The sequence below is a fragment of the Silurus meridionalis genome, chromosome 19, assembly GCF_014805685.1.
Source record: "Silurus meridionalis isolate SWU-2019-XX chromosome 19, ASM1480568v1, whole genome shotgun sequence".
NCBI lineage: Eukaryota > Metazoa > Chordata > Actinopteri > Siluriformes > Siluridae > Silurus > Silurus meridionalis.
The window spans coordinates 7,705,565-7,723,294 of NC_060902.1; the positions used below are offsets into that span (position 1 = coordinate 7,705,565).

A 17,730-nucleotide genomic window follows, 5' to 3' on the forward strand; every position below is an offset into this window, starting at 1 on the left:
TTTCTGCAACCTCTAAAGCAATGCTGCAGCACTCATGATTTTTTTTAAGCAGCTTCTGCACCTGACACACAGCACGAGGACTCAACTTCTTTGATGGACCCTTGTGAGGCCTGTTCTAAGTGGAACCCGTCTCGGAAAACCTCTGTATGACCCTGGCCACCGATCTTCTTATAGCCTAGACCATCTTTGTTGAAAGCAACATTTCTAATTCACAAATCCTCTTTGTTCTTTACCATGAGGTGCCATGTTGAACATCCAGTGGTCAATATGAGAGGATTGTACACAAAGCACCAAATTTTAACTGCTCTGATACAAGATACACAAATTGATGTTGTCAGACAAAAACATGAAAATGATGAAGAGGACATGTGGCTTGTCATGGTTACATGACATACAGCTGTTATCACTTAGGGCAGGGGTCACCAACCTTTTTGAATCTGAGAGCTACTTCTTGGGTACCGATTAATGTGAAGGGCTACCAGTTTGGTACACACAAGTCGAAATAACACTGTTCTGAAATAAATTTGCTCAATTAAAATTTATTTATGTGTTATTAATAATTGATGATATTTATCTATATCCAGTCATCTATATTTTAATATGGTCATTTTCAAATTCACATCAGTGCAAGTGTAATAAAAAAAAAAAATAGCAACAAAAAAAATTTGATGTAGCTCACTGATAAGTGGCGCTATGGTAAGCTATTTTTAAGAAAAGGGCACCATGTTGGTGACCCCTGACTTAGGGTGTACTCACTTTTGTTGCCAGCTATTTAGACAATAATGGCTGTTAATATGTTGAGTTGTTTTCAGGGGACAGTAAATCTGTACTGTTATACAAGCTGCACATTGACTATTCTAAGATATACCCAAGTGTCATTTCTATAGTATTGCCCCTAGAGAAGATCTACTACTAAGAAATAACTCCTAATAGCAACTCACTAGGTGTATAAAAGACACCAGAACTTCCAGTCAGTCAGTCATTCATTTATCGTCCAATTCTTGTGCTTTTTCCTTTTATCGAGTTTGTTGCAAAGGACAGGGTGTTTTTTGAACATTTTTGACAGGCACTCTATATTCAAAGCCGTATAAGAGAAGTGAAACATGAGAAAGCATAGACATTAGGGCAGAAGCCTTTTGTTATACACACAGGTCTAGATTAGATGGAAAATGCAATGTTTCATTGTGTAGTAAATGGCAAATATAATGGGGACCTAAATAATCATCCACATCACTTCCAGTTGGCAGACTGTACAGTTGTCTCTTATTTAGGGTGTATGGAGAAAACTTCCTGTACCTTCTCTGAGATCCTCGTCCATATAGAGTTTAATCTTCCTTCCTCTAAGTCCAAACACTTTAGCAGTTTCGGTGATCAGGGCTGTGGGCTGGAGGCTATTTTGACCCACAGGATTAGCGAGCAGCAATGTGCCGACATCACCACTCTGGCACTCTGTGTGAGGATGAAAATCTTAGTGTTAAACTACTAATATGACAAATACACATAGATATACCATTACTAGATTAATTACTAGATTAATTTCATATCACATTTTATAATACATAGAAATAAATACTGTTGTACCAACACTTGGGCCAGTTGTGTGTGAAATTAATAAAAAAAAAGTCTACAAGCTACCAGTATTGGTTTTTAACTAAAAAAAATATGCTACACCAGAGCCAGAACTCTGAGCCGGGCAGGAATTAAAATGTTTACTGATGGAAATTCATTAATACTGGTGTATTGTGACAGTGCCCAATATCTGACAAAAATAACATGCAATAATGCAGTTTAATAAAATCAGCAATTCACAATGCTGTATATAGAGTTACACATTAATCCTTTGAGAAATAATACTCAACACTGCAATTTTAATTGCAACCAGCAAAAGTATAGTGTCAATAAAAAAAATATTAATACAAAAAAACAAAACAAAAACGACCATATTTATTTACATGAACCTGCCACTTTATCAGAAATGCGTACACATTCATTCAGTTATCTTATCGGCTGATCATTTGGCAGCAACAAAGAAAAAAAAAAACAGCAAATACAGGTCTAGCGCTTCAGTTATTGCTCATGTCAAAATCTGAATATGGGAAAAAGTGACTTTAACTGTGCTGTGGGTGTTCGTGACTGACAAGCTTGTCTAAGTATTTTAGAAACCGCTGAGCTTCTGGGATTTTCCACACGCAATAGTCAGGGTTTAAACAGGGTTTAAACAGAATGGTGCGAAAAACAAAAAACAGCCTGTAAGCAGATCGTATACAGGCTAATAAGAAAGGATGATAAAAGAGGTTAGAAAACAGAAGTCTACAGTAGCTCAAATACGCACTATATAGAAGCATGGTGAGCAGAAAGCCATCTCGTAATGCACAACACATCAAACCTTAAGGTGGATGAGATACAAAAGCGAAAGACCAAAACAAGGTCCAATCCTGTCAGTCAAGAACAGGAATCTGAGACTATCATGGGTACAGACTCATTTACACAGGAAAGATGAAAGCTAAAACCAGACTTTTTTCCTCCTAATCTTCAACTGTACAGTTTCAAATGAGTCGCAGATTTCTGTTTTTGGCTGAATGGAACCTGATGTGGTGATCTGATGTTGTAGCTTATCCACCTCGAGGCTTGCTGAGGAACATTTATGTTCACAAAAATTGCAAAGAATGACTAGATCAGTTACAATATCCTACCTAGCAGCTTGACCCAATCTGGCCATTTTCCTCCTTTGTTTTGCGCACCATTCTGGGTAAACTCCAAAGACTGTTGGTCCCAGGAGATTCTACAATACTCAACTTGGCCCATCTGTGCCGAGCATCCAGGCTACGATTAAAGTCTGAGAATACACTTCTTCCCCGTTCTATTTGACATGAACAATAACTTCTTACACTTATAAACATGTATCTGCATGAATTTATGATTTCTACCTCATCATTAGTAATAATGTGGACAGTCAGAGTATACGTCTGATAATTAGATGTAAAAAGTGGTCAAGAAAGCAAAGGAATGCTCTATGAAAGAATAGCAGCTGGTGTATTATTAATTGCGTCAGGCAGGAGATACAGTACAATGTAAATAATCAAAAAATCTGTACCCAATGTATATAAAAAGAGAAAGTTCTATATTAGATTTCCCACTACCACCAAGCAGCCACTGTTGATGCTTTGAGAAACTCTCAACTGCTCGGTTTTATAAATTAGATAATAGTTGCTCGGGATCAGGGCTCTAATAGTGTAAATGGGGGAAAAAAAGGTTTAATAGGTATTTTAGTTTATTTGTATTTAAATGTATTTCTCTATTACAAACTTTATTGATCTTCATGTACAAATTTCTGCTCTATTTACTTGAATGAAAAAAAGAATACCGTATTTTCCGGACTATAAGCCGCTACTTTTTTTCCCCACGCTTTGAACCCCGCGGCTTAAACAAGGAAGTGGCTAATTTATGGATTTTTCCTGGGTTTTTCCTGGTTTCACAAGCTTCAAGCCAAAAAACTGAGCCCCATAACATTAGACCAATGAAATTGCCGAACGGGTTCAGGTGAACCAATGAAATTGTTTATATTAAACAATTTTTGATTTTTAAACGCACGACGATGCCAAAAAATAAACTCCCGAGAGAAATTGTTGTGAAAGGAAGGAGAAAGACAGTGAACAATGACTTTCTTGGTAGGCTACTGTTTAGATACAAGCTGTGTTACAGTCACTGTCTTTCAATAAAGCCTGTGTAAAGTTCATTGGTTTCAATGTAGACACCTGCAGCTTATAGACAGGTGCGGTGTATTTATGTTCAAAATAAAAATCTTTGTAAAATTCAGTGGGTGCGGGTTATATTTGTGTGCGCTTTATAGTCTGGAAATGACGGTACTCAAACACTCAAGCGATTCCAAAATACAATTCCAGAAAAACAGCCCTACTATTATCTCAGTCTCTATAGATCGTGTGTTTGTGCTTACATAAAAAAAGATTGAATTATTAGCATATTTGCTTTACTGTGCCATAGCTGGATTTACAGTGAGGAAAAAAAGTATTTGAACACCCCAAGTTCTCCCACTTAGAAATCATGGAGGGGTCTGAAATTGTCATCGTAGGTGCATGTCCACTGTGAGAGACATAATCTAAAAAAAAAATCCAGAAATCACAATGTATGATTTTTTAACTATTTATTTGTATGATACAGCTGCAAATAAGTATTTGAACACCTGAGAAAGTCAATGTTAATATTTGGTACAGTAGCCTTTGTTCGCAATTACAGAGGTCAAACGTTTCCTGTAGTTTTTCACCAGGTTTGCACACACTGCAGGAGGGATTTTGGCCCACTCCTCCACACAGATCTTCTCTAGATCAGTCAGGTTTCTGGCCTGTCGCTGAGAAACACGGAGTTTGAGCTCCCTCCAAAGATTCTCTATTGGGTTTAGGTCTGAGACTGGCTAGGCCATGCCAGAACCTTGATATGCTTCTTACAGAGCCACTCCTTGGTTATCCTGGCTGTGTGCTTCGGGTCATTGTCATGTTGGAAGACCCAGCCTCGACCCATTTTCAATGCTCTAACTGAGGGAAGGAGGTTGTTCCCCAAAATCTTGCAATACATGGCCCCGGTCATCCTCTCCTTAATACAGTGCAGTTGCCCTGTCCCATGTGCAGAAAAACACCCCCAAAGCATGATGCTACCACCCCCATGCTTCACAGTAGGGATGGTGTTCTTGGATGGTACTCATCATTCTTCTTCCTCCAAACACGTTTAGTGGAATTATGACCCAAAAGTTCTATTTTGGTCTCATCTGACCACATGACTTTCTCCCATGACTCCTCTGGATCATCCAAATGGTCATTGGCAAACTTAAGACGTGCCTGGTCATGTGCTGGTTTAAGCAGGGGAACCTTCCGTGCCATGCATGATTTCAAACCATGACGTCTTAGTGTATTACCAACAGTAACCTTGGAAACGGTGGTCCCAGCTCTTTTCAGGTCATTGACCAGCTCCTCCTGTGTAGTTCTGGGCTGATTTCTCACCTTCCTTAGGATCATTGAGACCCCACAAGGTGAGATCTTGCATGGAGCCCCAGTCCGAGGGAGATTGACAGTCATGTTTAGCTTCTTCCATTTTCTAATGATTGCTCCAACAGTGGACCTTTTTTCACCAAGCTGCTTGGCCCCGTAGCCCTTCCCAGCCTTGTGGAGGCATACAATTTTGTCTCTAGTGTCTTTGGACAGCTCTTTGGTCTTGGCCATGTTAGTAGTTGGATTCTTACTGATTGTATGGGGTGGACAGGTGTCTTTATGCAGCTAACGACCTCAAACAGGTGCATCTAATTTAGGATAATAAATGTAGTGGAGGTGGACATTTTAAAGGCAGACTAACAGGTCTTTGAGGGTCAGAATTCTAGCTGATAGACAGGTGTTCAAATACTTATTTGCAGCTGTATCATACAAATAGTTTAAAAATCATATATTGTGATTTCTGGATTTTTTTTTTAGATTATGTCTCTCACAGTGGACATGCACCTACGATGACAATTTCAGACCCCTCCATGATTTCTAAGTGGGAGAGCTTGCAAAATAGCAGGGTGTTCAAATACTTGTTTTCCTCACTGTAGATGGATTTGTCCTATTTGCTAAGGTCTGGACTGAGCATCAGTCTGACTGAATACAAAGGAGTATTAAATAAAAAAAAGGTGATGTACCTGCAGGACGTGCATTGAGGAGTTGCAGGTTGATGTAAGGACACAGCAGAGAGTCCGAGACATTTTTATCTGTAGGACGAACTCCTGACGTCACACACAAAGTGTTCCCACTCAGAGCCAGGAGATCACTGCTGTTCTTCAGCTCTGTAAACAAACACAATCACAGTGAACTGGAGTCATTTGCATCACAATTGCTTTTTAATGGATCTTGCTACCATTCAATCATCATCATCATCATCTCTCTCTCTGTTTTAAACACGTTCATTTGGTCAATGCCTTTTTCCAAAGCAATTTACAGTAAGGCAGGATCCAATCTAAGCCTTTAAATGAGCAATTAAGGGTTAAGGACCTTACTCAAAGACTCAAGATCATAATTTCCCAGGCTTCTTTGGGGTGAACTAAGGTTGCACAATTTGTTTTTGTGTACTGAACTATATTTTAGTAAGTTGATAAAATTCAAGGTTCCATTCTCCTCTGCAAAATAACCCTTTTAAGGAAAGTGCCTTCTGTTGTTACAGACACACAGTGAGAGTACCTTCGAGAGCTTGTATTTACTTCGATGTACGCAGGAACAGCAAGATTTTGCTATGTACAGTGGTAATGAAAATGTCTTACACAATTTAAATACTAAAGAACATTTTTTTTCTACTATCCACCACTTTACATCACCAAATGGATTAAAGTTCTGCCAAATACCATTCAGACTCCCACCCCTGATAAAACAATGACCAACAGGTACACGGCTTAACTCCAAAAACCTTTTTTTAAGGATAAACTTTTTTAGATAAGAGTTCAGTCTGGTATGATTTAAAATCTTGTTTTCGTCGTTAGTCATCGATAAACTTAACTCGCTACTTGTGGTGAAAGACAATATTTTCAATGATGAACATTGTGGTACGTCGTTTAACTGATTATTGGTACATCAAGTTCTAATTAAGTGTTTGTAGACATTCACTGAGCTCGTCAACAGCAGTTTCTTTCCTCATCTTCCACTCCTCTCATTAACGCCTCTGTTGTGTCGCCATCATCATAGCCTTCCATCTGTTGTGCTGGCAGCAGGAGTCCTGCTTCATGTTAATCAATTGTGTTTTGTTTTTTGATGAGAAAAACAACATCAGGAAAGGAAAACACAGCACTGTTATCAAACACTCAGGCCAGTTACACAAGCCTGCACTATGATTAATATCCGTCCTCAGTGACTGTCAATAGACCAACCATCAGTGAATGATTTATTACACACAACAAGCTTGTACATGTGCGTTACTGAAGCAACCATAAAAGCAAACAGCGCTCAGGTCATGGTTTAATACTTAATGTTTAATTATGGGAGTGGGTGTGTGATAGATCATACATTTTGGGACTGTACAGGTTTCATATCAAAATTACTGCCAGGTCTTCACAAGAGCACCAGGGAGAGATAATAGCTTAGTGGTTAAGGTGTTCGCCATTGGATCTAAAGGTTGTGAGTTCAAAACCCAGCCAGACCAAGTTGGCACTGCTGGGCTCCTGAGCAAGGCCCTTAACCCATAGCTGCTCAGTTGTATGAATATGTATGAAAATGTATGTCGCTCTGGATAAGCGCATCTGCCAAATGCCATAAATGTAAATGTTCAATTTAATAGAAACAACTGGACATCAGCCAATCATGTAGCAGCCATGTATTAATTATATTGGTGTTAGCACAATTGGATAAGTGAATAAATAAGCAGGTGTGCAGGTGTCCCCATTCAAGTGAGTGGTGAGGGTATATTTTAACAATGACTACAAAATTTGTATTGTTATTTTTTATCATCATGGCAGGAAGTCAAGAGTCAATTGTTAAATTAAATTTCACTACAGAATTATGAACGGAACCGGTTTTACTAAATGGATTTATTTAACTATGAGGCCTTTTACTAATTTTACTCATTTGTTTAGCAATTTATTAATCAATGTGCTACACTGTTGTACTAGTCTTTAATATGCTTCTGTAAGAGTTTTAGGCATATTTATATTTTGGAAGATGGAGAAGTGACAGATTGGATTGTCTCCTGAGACCTTACATTCCCTTATCTCCAAAACACACAAGCACACACAGAAAAAGATGAGAGAGGAAAAGGAAGAGAAAGGGAGAAAGACAAACAGACAGAGAAAGACAGAGAGAGAAAGAGAGAGAGAGAGAGAGAAACAGAGAGAGAAAGAGAGAGAGAGAGAGCGCTCCAGTCACTAGAGCAGAACCTCTTTGGCAGGTACATGTCCCTCACTAGGGGCCACATAAACAACCAGAGTGTAAAACAGATAAACAGATGTCAAGCTTTAAAAACACACACACACACAAAAAAAAAAAATCCACAATTTATACAGCACTTTCCCAACAAAGTGAGTTACATTAAAAAGTACACAAAACTACAAAAAAGCATAAAAATGAAAAAGGTAATGAACTCATTCATGTGAAAAATAAAACATTCGGAAAAAAACATGAACATGCAAAACTCGCCCTTACAGTAACCTGAGCTCATGATCACAACTGAATTCTGGAGAATTCGGGATCGTCTGAATAATAACACGGTCATATATAAATATATATGAAATAAACACCTATGATTATTGTTGCAGCTGAATAAAAATGGAAAAGGGAATGAAATACTTTGAGCTATTCTATCGAGCAGGAACGCTGAATGAAACAATGCTTACTTTTATTTCTGTAAAAATCTATCTACATGTTTACTCACACAGCTTAAGCATGTAAAGAAACCAAAGGAAAAAGCTTATTTCCTGCCCAATTATTTGTTACAGGACCATTAAAAGCTTGATATTTTGACATTATTGGGACTTTTTCCCCCAGAGGAGACTATTGTGATGCACAGTCCCATACTTTTAATTGCCTGGACACCTAAAACATAGTCAACAAATATTATATACTGCAAATTAGCTGGTCAAGTGTATTAATGCAAACAAAAAAACAAAATGTAACAAAAAAACAAAAACAAAAAAAGAAACGGCATGTTTTAGATTTTCTTTTATGCGTCAATAAAAAAAAGCCAGTATTTAATATTTCTTAATACTTTTAACCTTAATGCCACCTCATGTTTCTGATTCTGATTATAATGTGTGTAGTACAGCAGGTGTGTTAAGTTTTAATAAATGTCAATAAGATTTTTTGTTTTTAACTAATATAAGTGGTTGGCTACAATGGTTTAAATCTACAATTGCCATGATCAGTTTGCACTTAAGCATCCATCAGTAAACATAATCTCAACTATAATGGAACTATAATGGATGGACATTTGGTGTCACCCAAATAAGGATAGTTTCCCCTTTTGAGACAAAATGTATATTCGTAATCGATTTATTTCTGTAAAGCTGCTTTGGTACATTGACAGTTCAAAGATTAATGTCATCCAAATATCAATTTATGAATTATAAATAAAAAAATGAAGATTGAGCCGTGGTTTGAAATTAGTAATAGATGGAGGACTGCTCATCATCATTTATATACACTTTCTACCTCTTACTGCATGTAATGTTCTGGGTAAAATTCCTCAAAATTCCTCCTTCATTGCTGGGGAGTTTCTTTTATTTGGGTTTGTTTCACTTTTTTTGCCCATTTTCTTTCCATGATGATGTCTTGATGATTAAGGGAAATGTTTGACATTTCTTGTGAAGTGAAATCAGGTCTGTTTGTTGAATGTATCTGTGGCCGGTACTGACACAGGAAGTGCATAGATCAGATTTACTCAGAAATGCACGGCAGTGCTTGATTTAATGCCCTTGAAATATCTTAACACTGAAACCAATATCTTTATCAAAGCTTTATCCCTTTTAAAATGGGGCTTTAACATGCTTAACAAACCAGAAAAAACTGACAATACCCCCATCTACAAAGAAACTGACCCACTAAAGGACTTAATGCAATTAAATAATATTGATGAGTAACAGGAGCAATTATTGGATGCAATATGCAAAACATTCAGTATGATCCAATACACTACTCTAGTGCATGATGTGTATTATTGCATGAATTTTTAACTGTCAAGTGAATTATTGCTGGAATATAAATAATGATGTACTAAAAAAATCTTACCAGTAGCCTCGTTGAAAACAGCCAAAGGAGTTTCGTTGAGGTTAAAAATGCTGCGGCAAACCATTTTAAGCTTCTCCACATCCAGTCTGTTGTCTCCCTTAGGATTTTCCAGCAGAACCATTCCCTCTTAACAAAAGACAAAACAAGTTAGTCTGAGTTACTTTAAATTATGCACAGGGAAAATAAGGCAATCTTAAATATAGTCAAATGTATGTAGTTTTTTTTTTTTTTTATAAGATTACAAGAAAACCAAGTATAATATTGTTATATACCTATTTGTGGACGTTCTTACTCATTTCAGGCTTATAGTTTTCTATTAGAAGATAATTTTGCTTGTTTCTAAAAATAAATGCTTAAAATGAGTAGAACTATTAGCCAATATAACACCAAATGGCATTAAATAGATTTAATAATTGAATAGTTCAATTTTTTATTTTTTTTGCATGCTTATACTAGATGTCTATTACTAGTTAAATTTGACATTTTCATTTATGGGATTTGGTACACAGCCTTATCCAGAGCGACTTACAATTATCTAATTTATACAACGCAAAGCAGTTGAGGGTTAAAGGTTAATTCTCTGTCCAGGGAATTATTGCTAATTCTACTCGTCGGGTGGTTGGAGGAGGGTGTGTGTCACAAACTCTTTTTTTTTTAATTGAACCTTTACATATTTAGTATTTAGTAGTTTTTATTGCATGCCTGATTGCCTATGTTTATCCATCCATCCATCCATCCATCCATCCATCCATCCATCTTTTTTCAATGTCCACTGAGACATAAAATACTATCACACCAGCTCCACCCAACCTACAGTGAAGGTGTTATTGCTGAATCATCCACCACCCAAATAATATCCCCATTTATGGAGGTTTCTTTCATTCTACCGATAATGTACTAGCTATTTCAGGTTGACACGTCGTGTATTTCTTTACCTTGTTGCTTATTGTTAAGATTGACACAGATGTTGATGTGAGCGCATGCAGGGCCGGTGAGTGGCGCTCTGGAGGCCGCTGCTCCCTTAATGATGGTCAGATCCAAGTCGCAACCTTTCAACTACACCCAAAACACAACATATCATACACTCAACATCCAAGTCGGAAAAATCACCATTCACAATATATGGTGGACGCCTGACGCTAACATTAGCGGGCCTTCTGTAAGCACATAATTGCATTAAATATCTTTTGTAAGCTGTTGCTTTACACTAAAACACTTTTCAATGGAACTTAGGAGTCCGGATGTGTTAGGTGTCGACAAACTAGAATAGAATAGAATAGAATAGCCTTTATAGGTCACATATACATTACAGCACAGTGAAATTCTTCACAAATCAGCTGGGGTTAGAATGTAGGCTCAGCCATGATACGGCACCCCTGGAGCACAGAGGGTTAAGGGACTTGCTCAAGGGCCCAAGAGTGGCAGTTTGGCCATATCAGGGCTTGAACCCCTGACCTTATAATCAGTAACACAGAGCTTTATCCACTGAGCTACCACTGCCCCAAATTTTTTTAATAGAAAAAAGTATTTTTTTTAATAGACTTTAATAGGTATAAAAAAATGTAATAAAATAACCTCACCTGAGTTTTCTCTTGGACAATCACACTGGCGTTCTTGGGAACGGGATACAGCTTTAGAGGAGCTTTTATAGTGGCAAAGATGAAGTCCGAATGAGCTTGGATCACTTTGTCGAGGTAATCACCTGCAGGCTCTGAGCTGTAGTACACAGTGATCTCATCAGATGGGACCAGATGACCCTTGAGAGAAAGAGACATAGCAAACATTACTCGAATCCTAATAACCCCTATCAGCTCTACTATATTGGAAACATTTGCTTTTATTATTAACAAGTGAATCCATTCCGTGTACGAAGACTTTCATGCTGAACAGGCCAACAGCCAGGACTTTGTGGCAGTGCTGAGGTATAAATGTGAAATGTTCTGGCCACAGAAAACTCCTGCCTCATTTGGTGAGGAGAAATGTTTGTGTAGCCGACACGTTCATGCCATTTTTATCTTTGAATTTAAAGAGATAAGACATGAATTGAAGTGTCTGTATATAAATAATTATTTCTTCAAACCAGCTTTTTTATTTTTCATTCCTTAAGCTTGTATTAAGCAGTTTTTAATTCACTTTATTTCAGTGAATATTAATTAACTAGATTACTTTTCCCACACAGGTTTCTTCACAAATCAGCCAGAATGGTGGTGCATTATCCTTTTATTTACTACAGTGTATAAACTACAGTTTTATATATATATATATATATATATATATATATATATATATATATATATATATATATATATATATATATATATATATATATAAAAAATCATAAACAGACTTTCTGCACCACTCAACCCCCAACAATCAGTGCCTCCCTTTAAAGAAAGGATAACAAAAACTCTAATTCCCTCCCATGGAAAATTCCTCCTGTTTTTTTTTTTTCCAGGGTTTCAATAAGAAAGGAATTCAGGTTTGGCTTTTGGCCAGAGACTCCCTACCCCTTCACATGTACAGAACATATATGGCATACACCAGGCAGCAGGCTGGAATGGAAAATAAAAAGTTTGTTTATTAATGAAGGGGGGAAGAAAAGGAGGGCAGAAGGAAATCCGTCTTACTTTCCTGATCTCCATAACACTTCAAAAAGCAGCATATGTCTCCGAGTGGACTGGGTAATTAAGCTTATTAAGCCTGCTCTGCTCCATGTACATGTAATTCTGGAGTGGAAAATAAAGCGTTTTTTTTTTTCTTTCTTTCTTAGCAGTACTACAAGCCTGGGAAAGTAAAATGAGCCAGACCCCAAGAGGGAAGAGAAAGACAAACAAACACTGGGTGGAGTGATAAAGGAATTTCACAGGAATAAAGATGAGTGCATCAAATGTCTGCCTTAAATTCTTCTTAAAACATAAAAAAATAATAATAAATAATTAAATAAATAAATAATAAAATCTTCTTCTTCTTCCGGCTGCTCCCATTAGGGGTCGCCACAGCGGATCATCCGTCTCCATAACCTCTGTCCTCTACATCTGCCTCTTTCAAACTACCTACCTGCCTGTCCTCCCTCACCACATCCATAAACCTCCTTCTTGGCCTTCCGCTTTTCCTCCTTCCTGGTGGTTTCATCCTCAACATTCTCCTACCCATGTCCCTCCTCTGCACATGTCCAAACCATTTCAATCTCACCTCCCTCACCTTGTCTCCAAAACGTTGTACATACGCTGTCCCTCTAATAAACTCATTTCTAATCCTGTCCATCCTTGAAAAAAACCTTAACATCTTATAATAATAATTTTATATATATATATATATATATATATATATATATATATATATATATATATATAAAAATAGTTCTAAATTAACCATACCAATATCTTACCTTCTTGCGCAGTTTCTGAATGCGGTTAATAACTTCTCGAGCCACACCTTCATCAACCATTGACTGGTCAGGAGTGATGTCTAAGAGAACCAAGAGCTACAAAAAAACCACATTAAACAAATAATATTAAGACCTTGTTGGATATTACACTAAGTTAGAGAATATTTTACTTTACACTTTCTGGTGATTTTTTATATTTAAAACATATTTAACTGGAAATTATTTTTCAAACTTCCCCTCAATGTAGCCAATCAGCCATAGTCTCTATGTTTATTTCTTTGTTTTGGAATGGATTTAACACATGATTTGCAGCCCAAAATAAAATGGCAATGCCTGTGCCAAAATCTTGACCAAATGATCTAAAATAAACAATCTGGCAACATTTAATTCAAAACATTAAAAATAGACATTCGATCTAATCTTTCCCACTGAGCCGACTCTTTAATAAATCTTTCAAAAACATTTTTCTTTAACGATAAAACTGTGACTCAAAACACCATGTTTGAATATACAAGCAGTTGCAATAGCAATCTGCACTGAGCCCTGACTGAGCCAACCTGAGATACTCGCACGTTGAAACATAAAGTACACATTCGACTAACTCAGTGAGCTGAATAATCCTTATTGTTGGCCATGTTTGGGAACTGAAATTACCAAAAATAACCAACAACATACTACTGGAAAAAATCCATTACGAATCCTTGACTTCAATGTTCTACACAGAAAAATGGTACAAGCCCGTAACGGCAAAATATGAAACTTTGATTGGTGTAATAAATCAGCTATCATTAGGCAGGAAATTAGACAGAATTTAACAAACAGAAAAAGAAATGTCATATGGGATAGTTTTTCACAGAATAAGGAGACAGTGTTTTTCCATTCAGTGTTGATGTTCTCGTGATTTTACGTTTGTGTACAAGACGACTATATAAGTGAATGTCCTTGTCTTTTCCCTAAACAGTTATGTTCAGCAAAATTAAATGAGAAAACGGTAGCAAATATTCTGACCAAAGTTGTTTTTGTTTGTTCACATCATAAAAAAGCTTCATATTTTGCCATATTGGGCTTAACAAATTTTTTTTCCCAGGGGTGAACATGAATATTATTGCCATGTGGTGCAAACTGGAGATGTACGTATAGTTTCGTAGATGAAACCAAATTAGTGAATGTTCAACTGTCCAGTTCATTAAAATGGACAGTTTGAAATACTCGGCTCATTAAACACAATCAAACTCTCCATTGTTAGTTCAAAGACTGTATCACTGAGGTAAAATTCCTAGTCAAACAAATTTTTATGAGTTGTTGAAACGCGATTATGTGGGCTGTTATAAATCGGAAAGACTGCACAGTACCTGTCCATCTGAATGAGCTTCATATTGCATGGCCGTGCCTGATTTCTGGTCGAAGGTGTACATCAGTCGCAAATCCTCTTCATGCAGCTCGTGTCCGTCCACTACAATAGATCCTGGGAGACAAGGAGAAATTTTTTTTTTGAGTGATGTGTGATTGTAGGAAAAAAAAAACGTATTTGTTTATATCTAAAAATACAAATCTAAAAGAATTATCCCCCCCCCCCCCCCCAATCCATTTCATCGTCCCTGTTACACTTTGTAATGTTTTCTTTTAAATAAGCCACTAAACACTTTGTCCTGACTACAAACTGAACATTTACAGAACAGAAAATTCATCTGCTTTCATCTGATGTTTCAAACGGACTAGAAACTACACAATAAGTCCGTTCTTTTAGCACTCTTTGTTCTTCAGATCTCTGCTCTCATCCTGCTCTGACCCTTCCATTTCACATTTCATAGCCTCATCCCACGTTGTACCTTATTAAAGCGCCAATGTTCTGTAAAAGAGGTGTGAAAGTGCTTTTCAAGCAGGCGTGCTGAAACACTGCAATCAGATCCTTGCGCTAATCGGAGATCTCTGCGCTTGGTTGTGTTTTTCTTTGCTCTTTCTGGCTGACGCTCGGGGGCCAAAGGAAGCAGAACGCAAGGCAGGTAACGCACGACTTATTAAAAACTACCACCCACTTCAAATAGGGGTTTTGATAGCTTTCAGCTTGAAGCCTGGAAAAACACAGCTTTCTACTTCAAATATCAAAAATCACAAACTGATGCAATTCCCCTGTTACCCCCGAGTGCAAAACTCCCTCTCGGGCAAAATCTTTAAAAATGCGAGGGTGCAAGCCAAAAGATTTAAAATGAAATGTTGCTGCTTGACTATAACTAGTGTGCTATTATTAAGAAATACATCCATATGCCATACTTGTTTGGACTCCCTGGTAATTCCTGCTCAGGATATTGCATGGGAGCAGTCAAATCGAATGTCTAGCGGTAGCTCAAGAAAGAAACTCTGACGGTTGGGAAAAGCTTTACACTGAGGTGACTGTGGCAAGGAAAAACTCCCAGAGATGGCATAAGGAAGAAACCTTGAGAGGAACCAGACTCAAGAGGAAACCCATCCTCATCTGGGTTGCACCGAATGTTCATTTATAGCAGATATACAATGTTGCGAGGGTACAGTGATGATGATCATTTCCAATGTTCTTTTCCAATGAAACAGGAAATCTGGGCTCCTCCACCTTCTTTAATAGTCATTGCAATTAAACTTTGTCCGTTAGTAACACAGATAAGAGCCTGAGTAATAATACCTCCTTTTTCAAAGTGAATCAATTCAAGCTTTTTCATACGTTCAACCAAAACCACAGCAAGGTAATTTTTTTAATCATGTTGAGAGTATAGACAGTGTTTGATTGAGTCTAATGACAAGCTGAAGTGCAGAATGATGTCATCCAAATTGCTGATCTATATTGGTGTGAGAGAGATGTGATTTCTCCTCTTTGGAGAACAATAAGGATTTTGTTAGAAATATAGCAAATTTAATAACAAATATACCAAGGCTTTGTTAGACTATAAAAACCACCTACCATAACAGGAAATGGAATAGAAAAAAAGTGAAACAGAAATAAATAAAAACAAATCACTCATAAATTAAGAAATTTGTTCCTATGATTTGGAATTAATGTTTGAGAAAAAAGCTATTAGAACAAAATATGTGAACTAAAACAGTATTTATAGACTTATAAGAACAACAAAAAGATTCTCTTGATTAAAGTCTTCATATTGGTATCAGACTGACATCAGAAGCAAACACTGGAAATAATTCTGTTTTATGATGTTCTCTTTCATTTAGTTTCATTGATTTATGTACACACGAGGACACTGTGGAGGATATGAAGGTAATGAGGTGTGAAGGAGATATTCAGAGAGAAGGATTTGCCAAATAGCTAAAGATGATATTGTGTGCATGTGTGGCTGAGTGCATCATACAGACTTCTTTGCCACATACAAATAAGTTATTAGTGTTGCATTAGTTGCAGTGAGAAATTAAATGTTTAAATCAAAACAAAAGGTCTCTTCCAGGACGAATCTGTTTTGGGGGCTCCTGTATGTTTTGTAGGCTGTGGTGCAACTCTCTGGCTGTAAGAGGAAAAGTCTAGATCAGTGGTCCCCAACCTTTTTTGCGCCACGGACCGGTTTAATGTCGGACAATATTTTCACGGACTGGCATTTAAGGTGTGGCGGATAAATACAACAAAATAACATAATACGAACGCATAAAAAAACGGGTATTTTCTAAATATAATAATAAACGCAAATCCACTGTGTTGTTTTTTGTTCATTTAGCTCACTTGGGGGTTTGAGTTTAGCGGTAATGTATTATGTGTTAGGGGCCGGAGCAGCACATACCAGATGTAGGTAAGACATGTGACTGAGGCATCATGACATGCATCAAGAGCGAGTAATAGACAGATGTGGCGGAGAGAATCCAGTAATTTTCCAAAATAAAACATCGTTCAGAATCAGATAATATTTAAAACAAAAATAATGTAAGTTATGTATTCTTTCTGTGCGGCCCGGTACCAATTGACCCACAGACGTGGCCCGGGGGTTGGGGACCACTGTACTAGATGAACACATGGGCAGCGGGGTGGCATTGCTGATGCAGCTGTGACCTTCTGTGACCTCTGGTTTTGTTTTTGCTACTCTGACCTGTGATCATGTGTAAAAAAAACCTACGAGTTGCTACAATTTTTGAGCACAAATTGGGCAGTCATAAAATTATTAAGTACATTTGAGAGTGTGGTTTTAAACATATTTAGAATGTTCTTTGAGATGTTATTGCATTGCTGAGATAAACCCTGATCAACTAATGTTCCTTAGACCCTCTCAAACAGTGTGACATGTCTATAAGCTGCCATAAAGAATCTAGTAAAAATAATAATAAAAAAAATAAATAACAAACAAATTTTTTAAGGTAGAAAAGGTAAAATAACCACAGGGTGGCTATCAACACCTTTGGTGCTTTGCCTTATAATATGACAACCCGCTGATAAAATGTATTTATCTAGACCTTTTTTTAAATCTAGAATTTTACCACTTTCCATGTTCAAAACATGGTAACATTTCTCAGCGTGTTGCAGGAAAGGTGTTTTCAACTTTAAAGCTATTTTGATCATTTGTGTTCAAAAAGATCTCAAAATGATTTATGCCAAATTTGGTTGAAGGTTGAACAAACTTTGGTAAAGAA

At 37.1% G+C, this 17,730-nt stretch overlaps 1 protein-coding gene across 4 annotated transcripts in view; it reads right to left on the minus strand.

Moving 5' to 3' along the window:
• iars1 (isoleucyl-tRNA synthetase 1) overlaps positions 1-17,730 on the minus strand; it is an 85,919-nt gene that overhangs the window by 3,813 nt on the left and 64,376 nt on the right. For all 4 annotated transcript variants that reach the window (XM_046875179.1, XM_046875180.1, XM_046875178.1 and 1 more), the window contains 7 exons: positions 14,487-14,599; positions 13,135-13,230; positions 11,327-11,503; positions 10,682-10,802; positions 9,747-9,872; positions 5,684-5,827; positions 1,297-1,449 (listed from right to left, as the gene is read on the minus strand). In XM_046875179.1, coding sequence (XP_046731135.1) covers positions 1,297-1,449; positions 5,684-5,827; positions 9,747-9,872; positions 10,682-10,802; positions 11,327-11,503; positions 13,135-13,230; positions 14,487-14,599 — 930 coding nt within the window. The remainder of the gene's footprint in view (positions 1-1,296; positions 1,450-5,683; positions 5,828-9,746; positions 9,873-10,681; positions 10,803-11,326; positions 11,504-13,134; positions 13,231-14,486; positions 14,600-17,730) is intronic.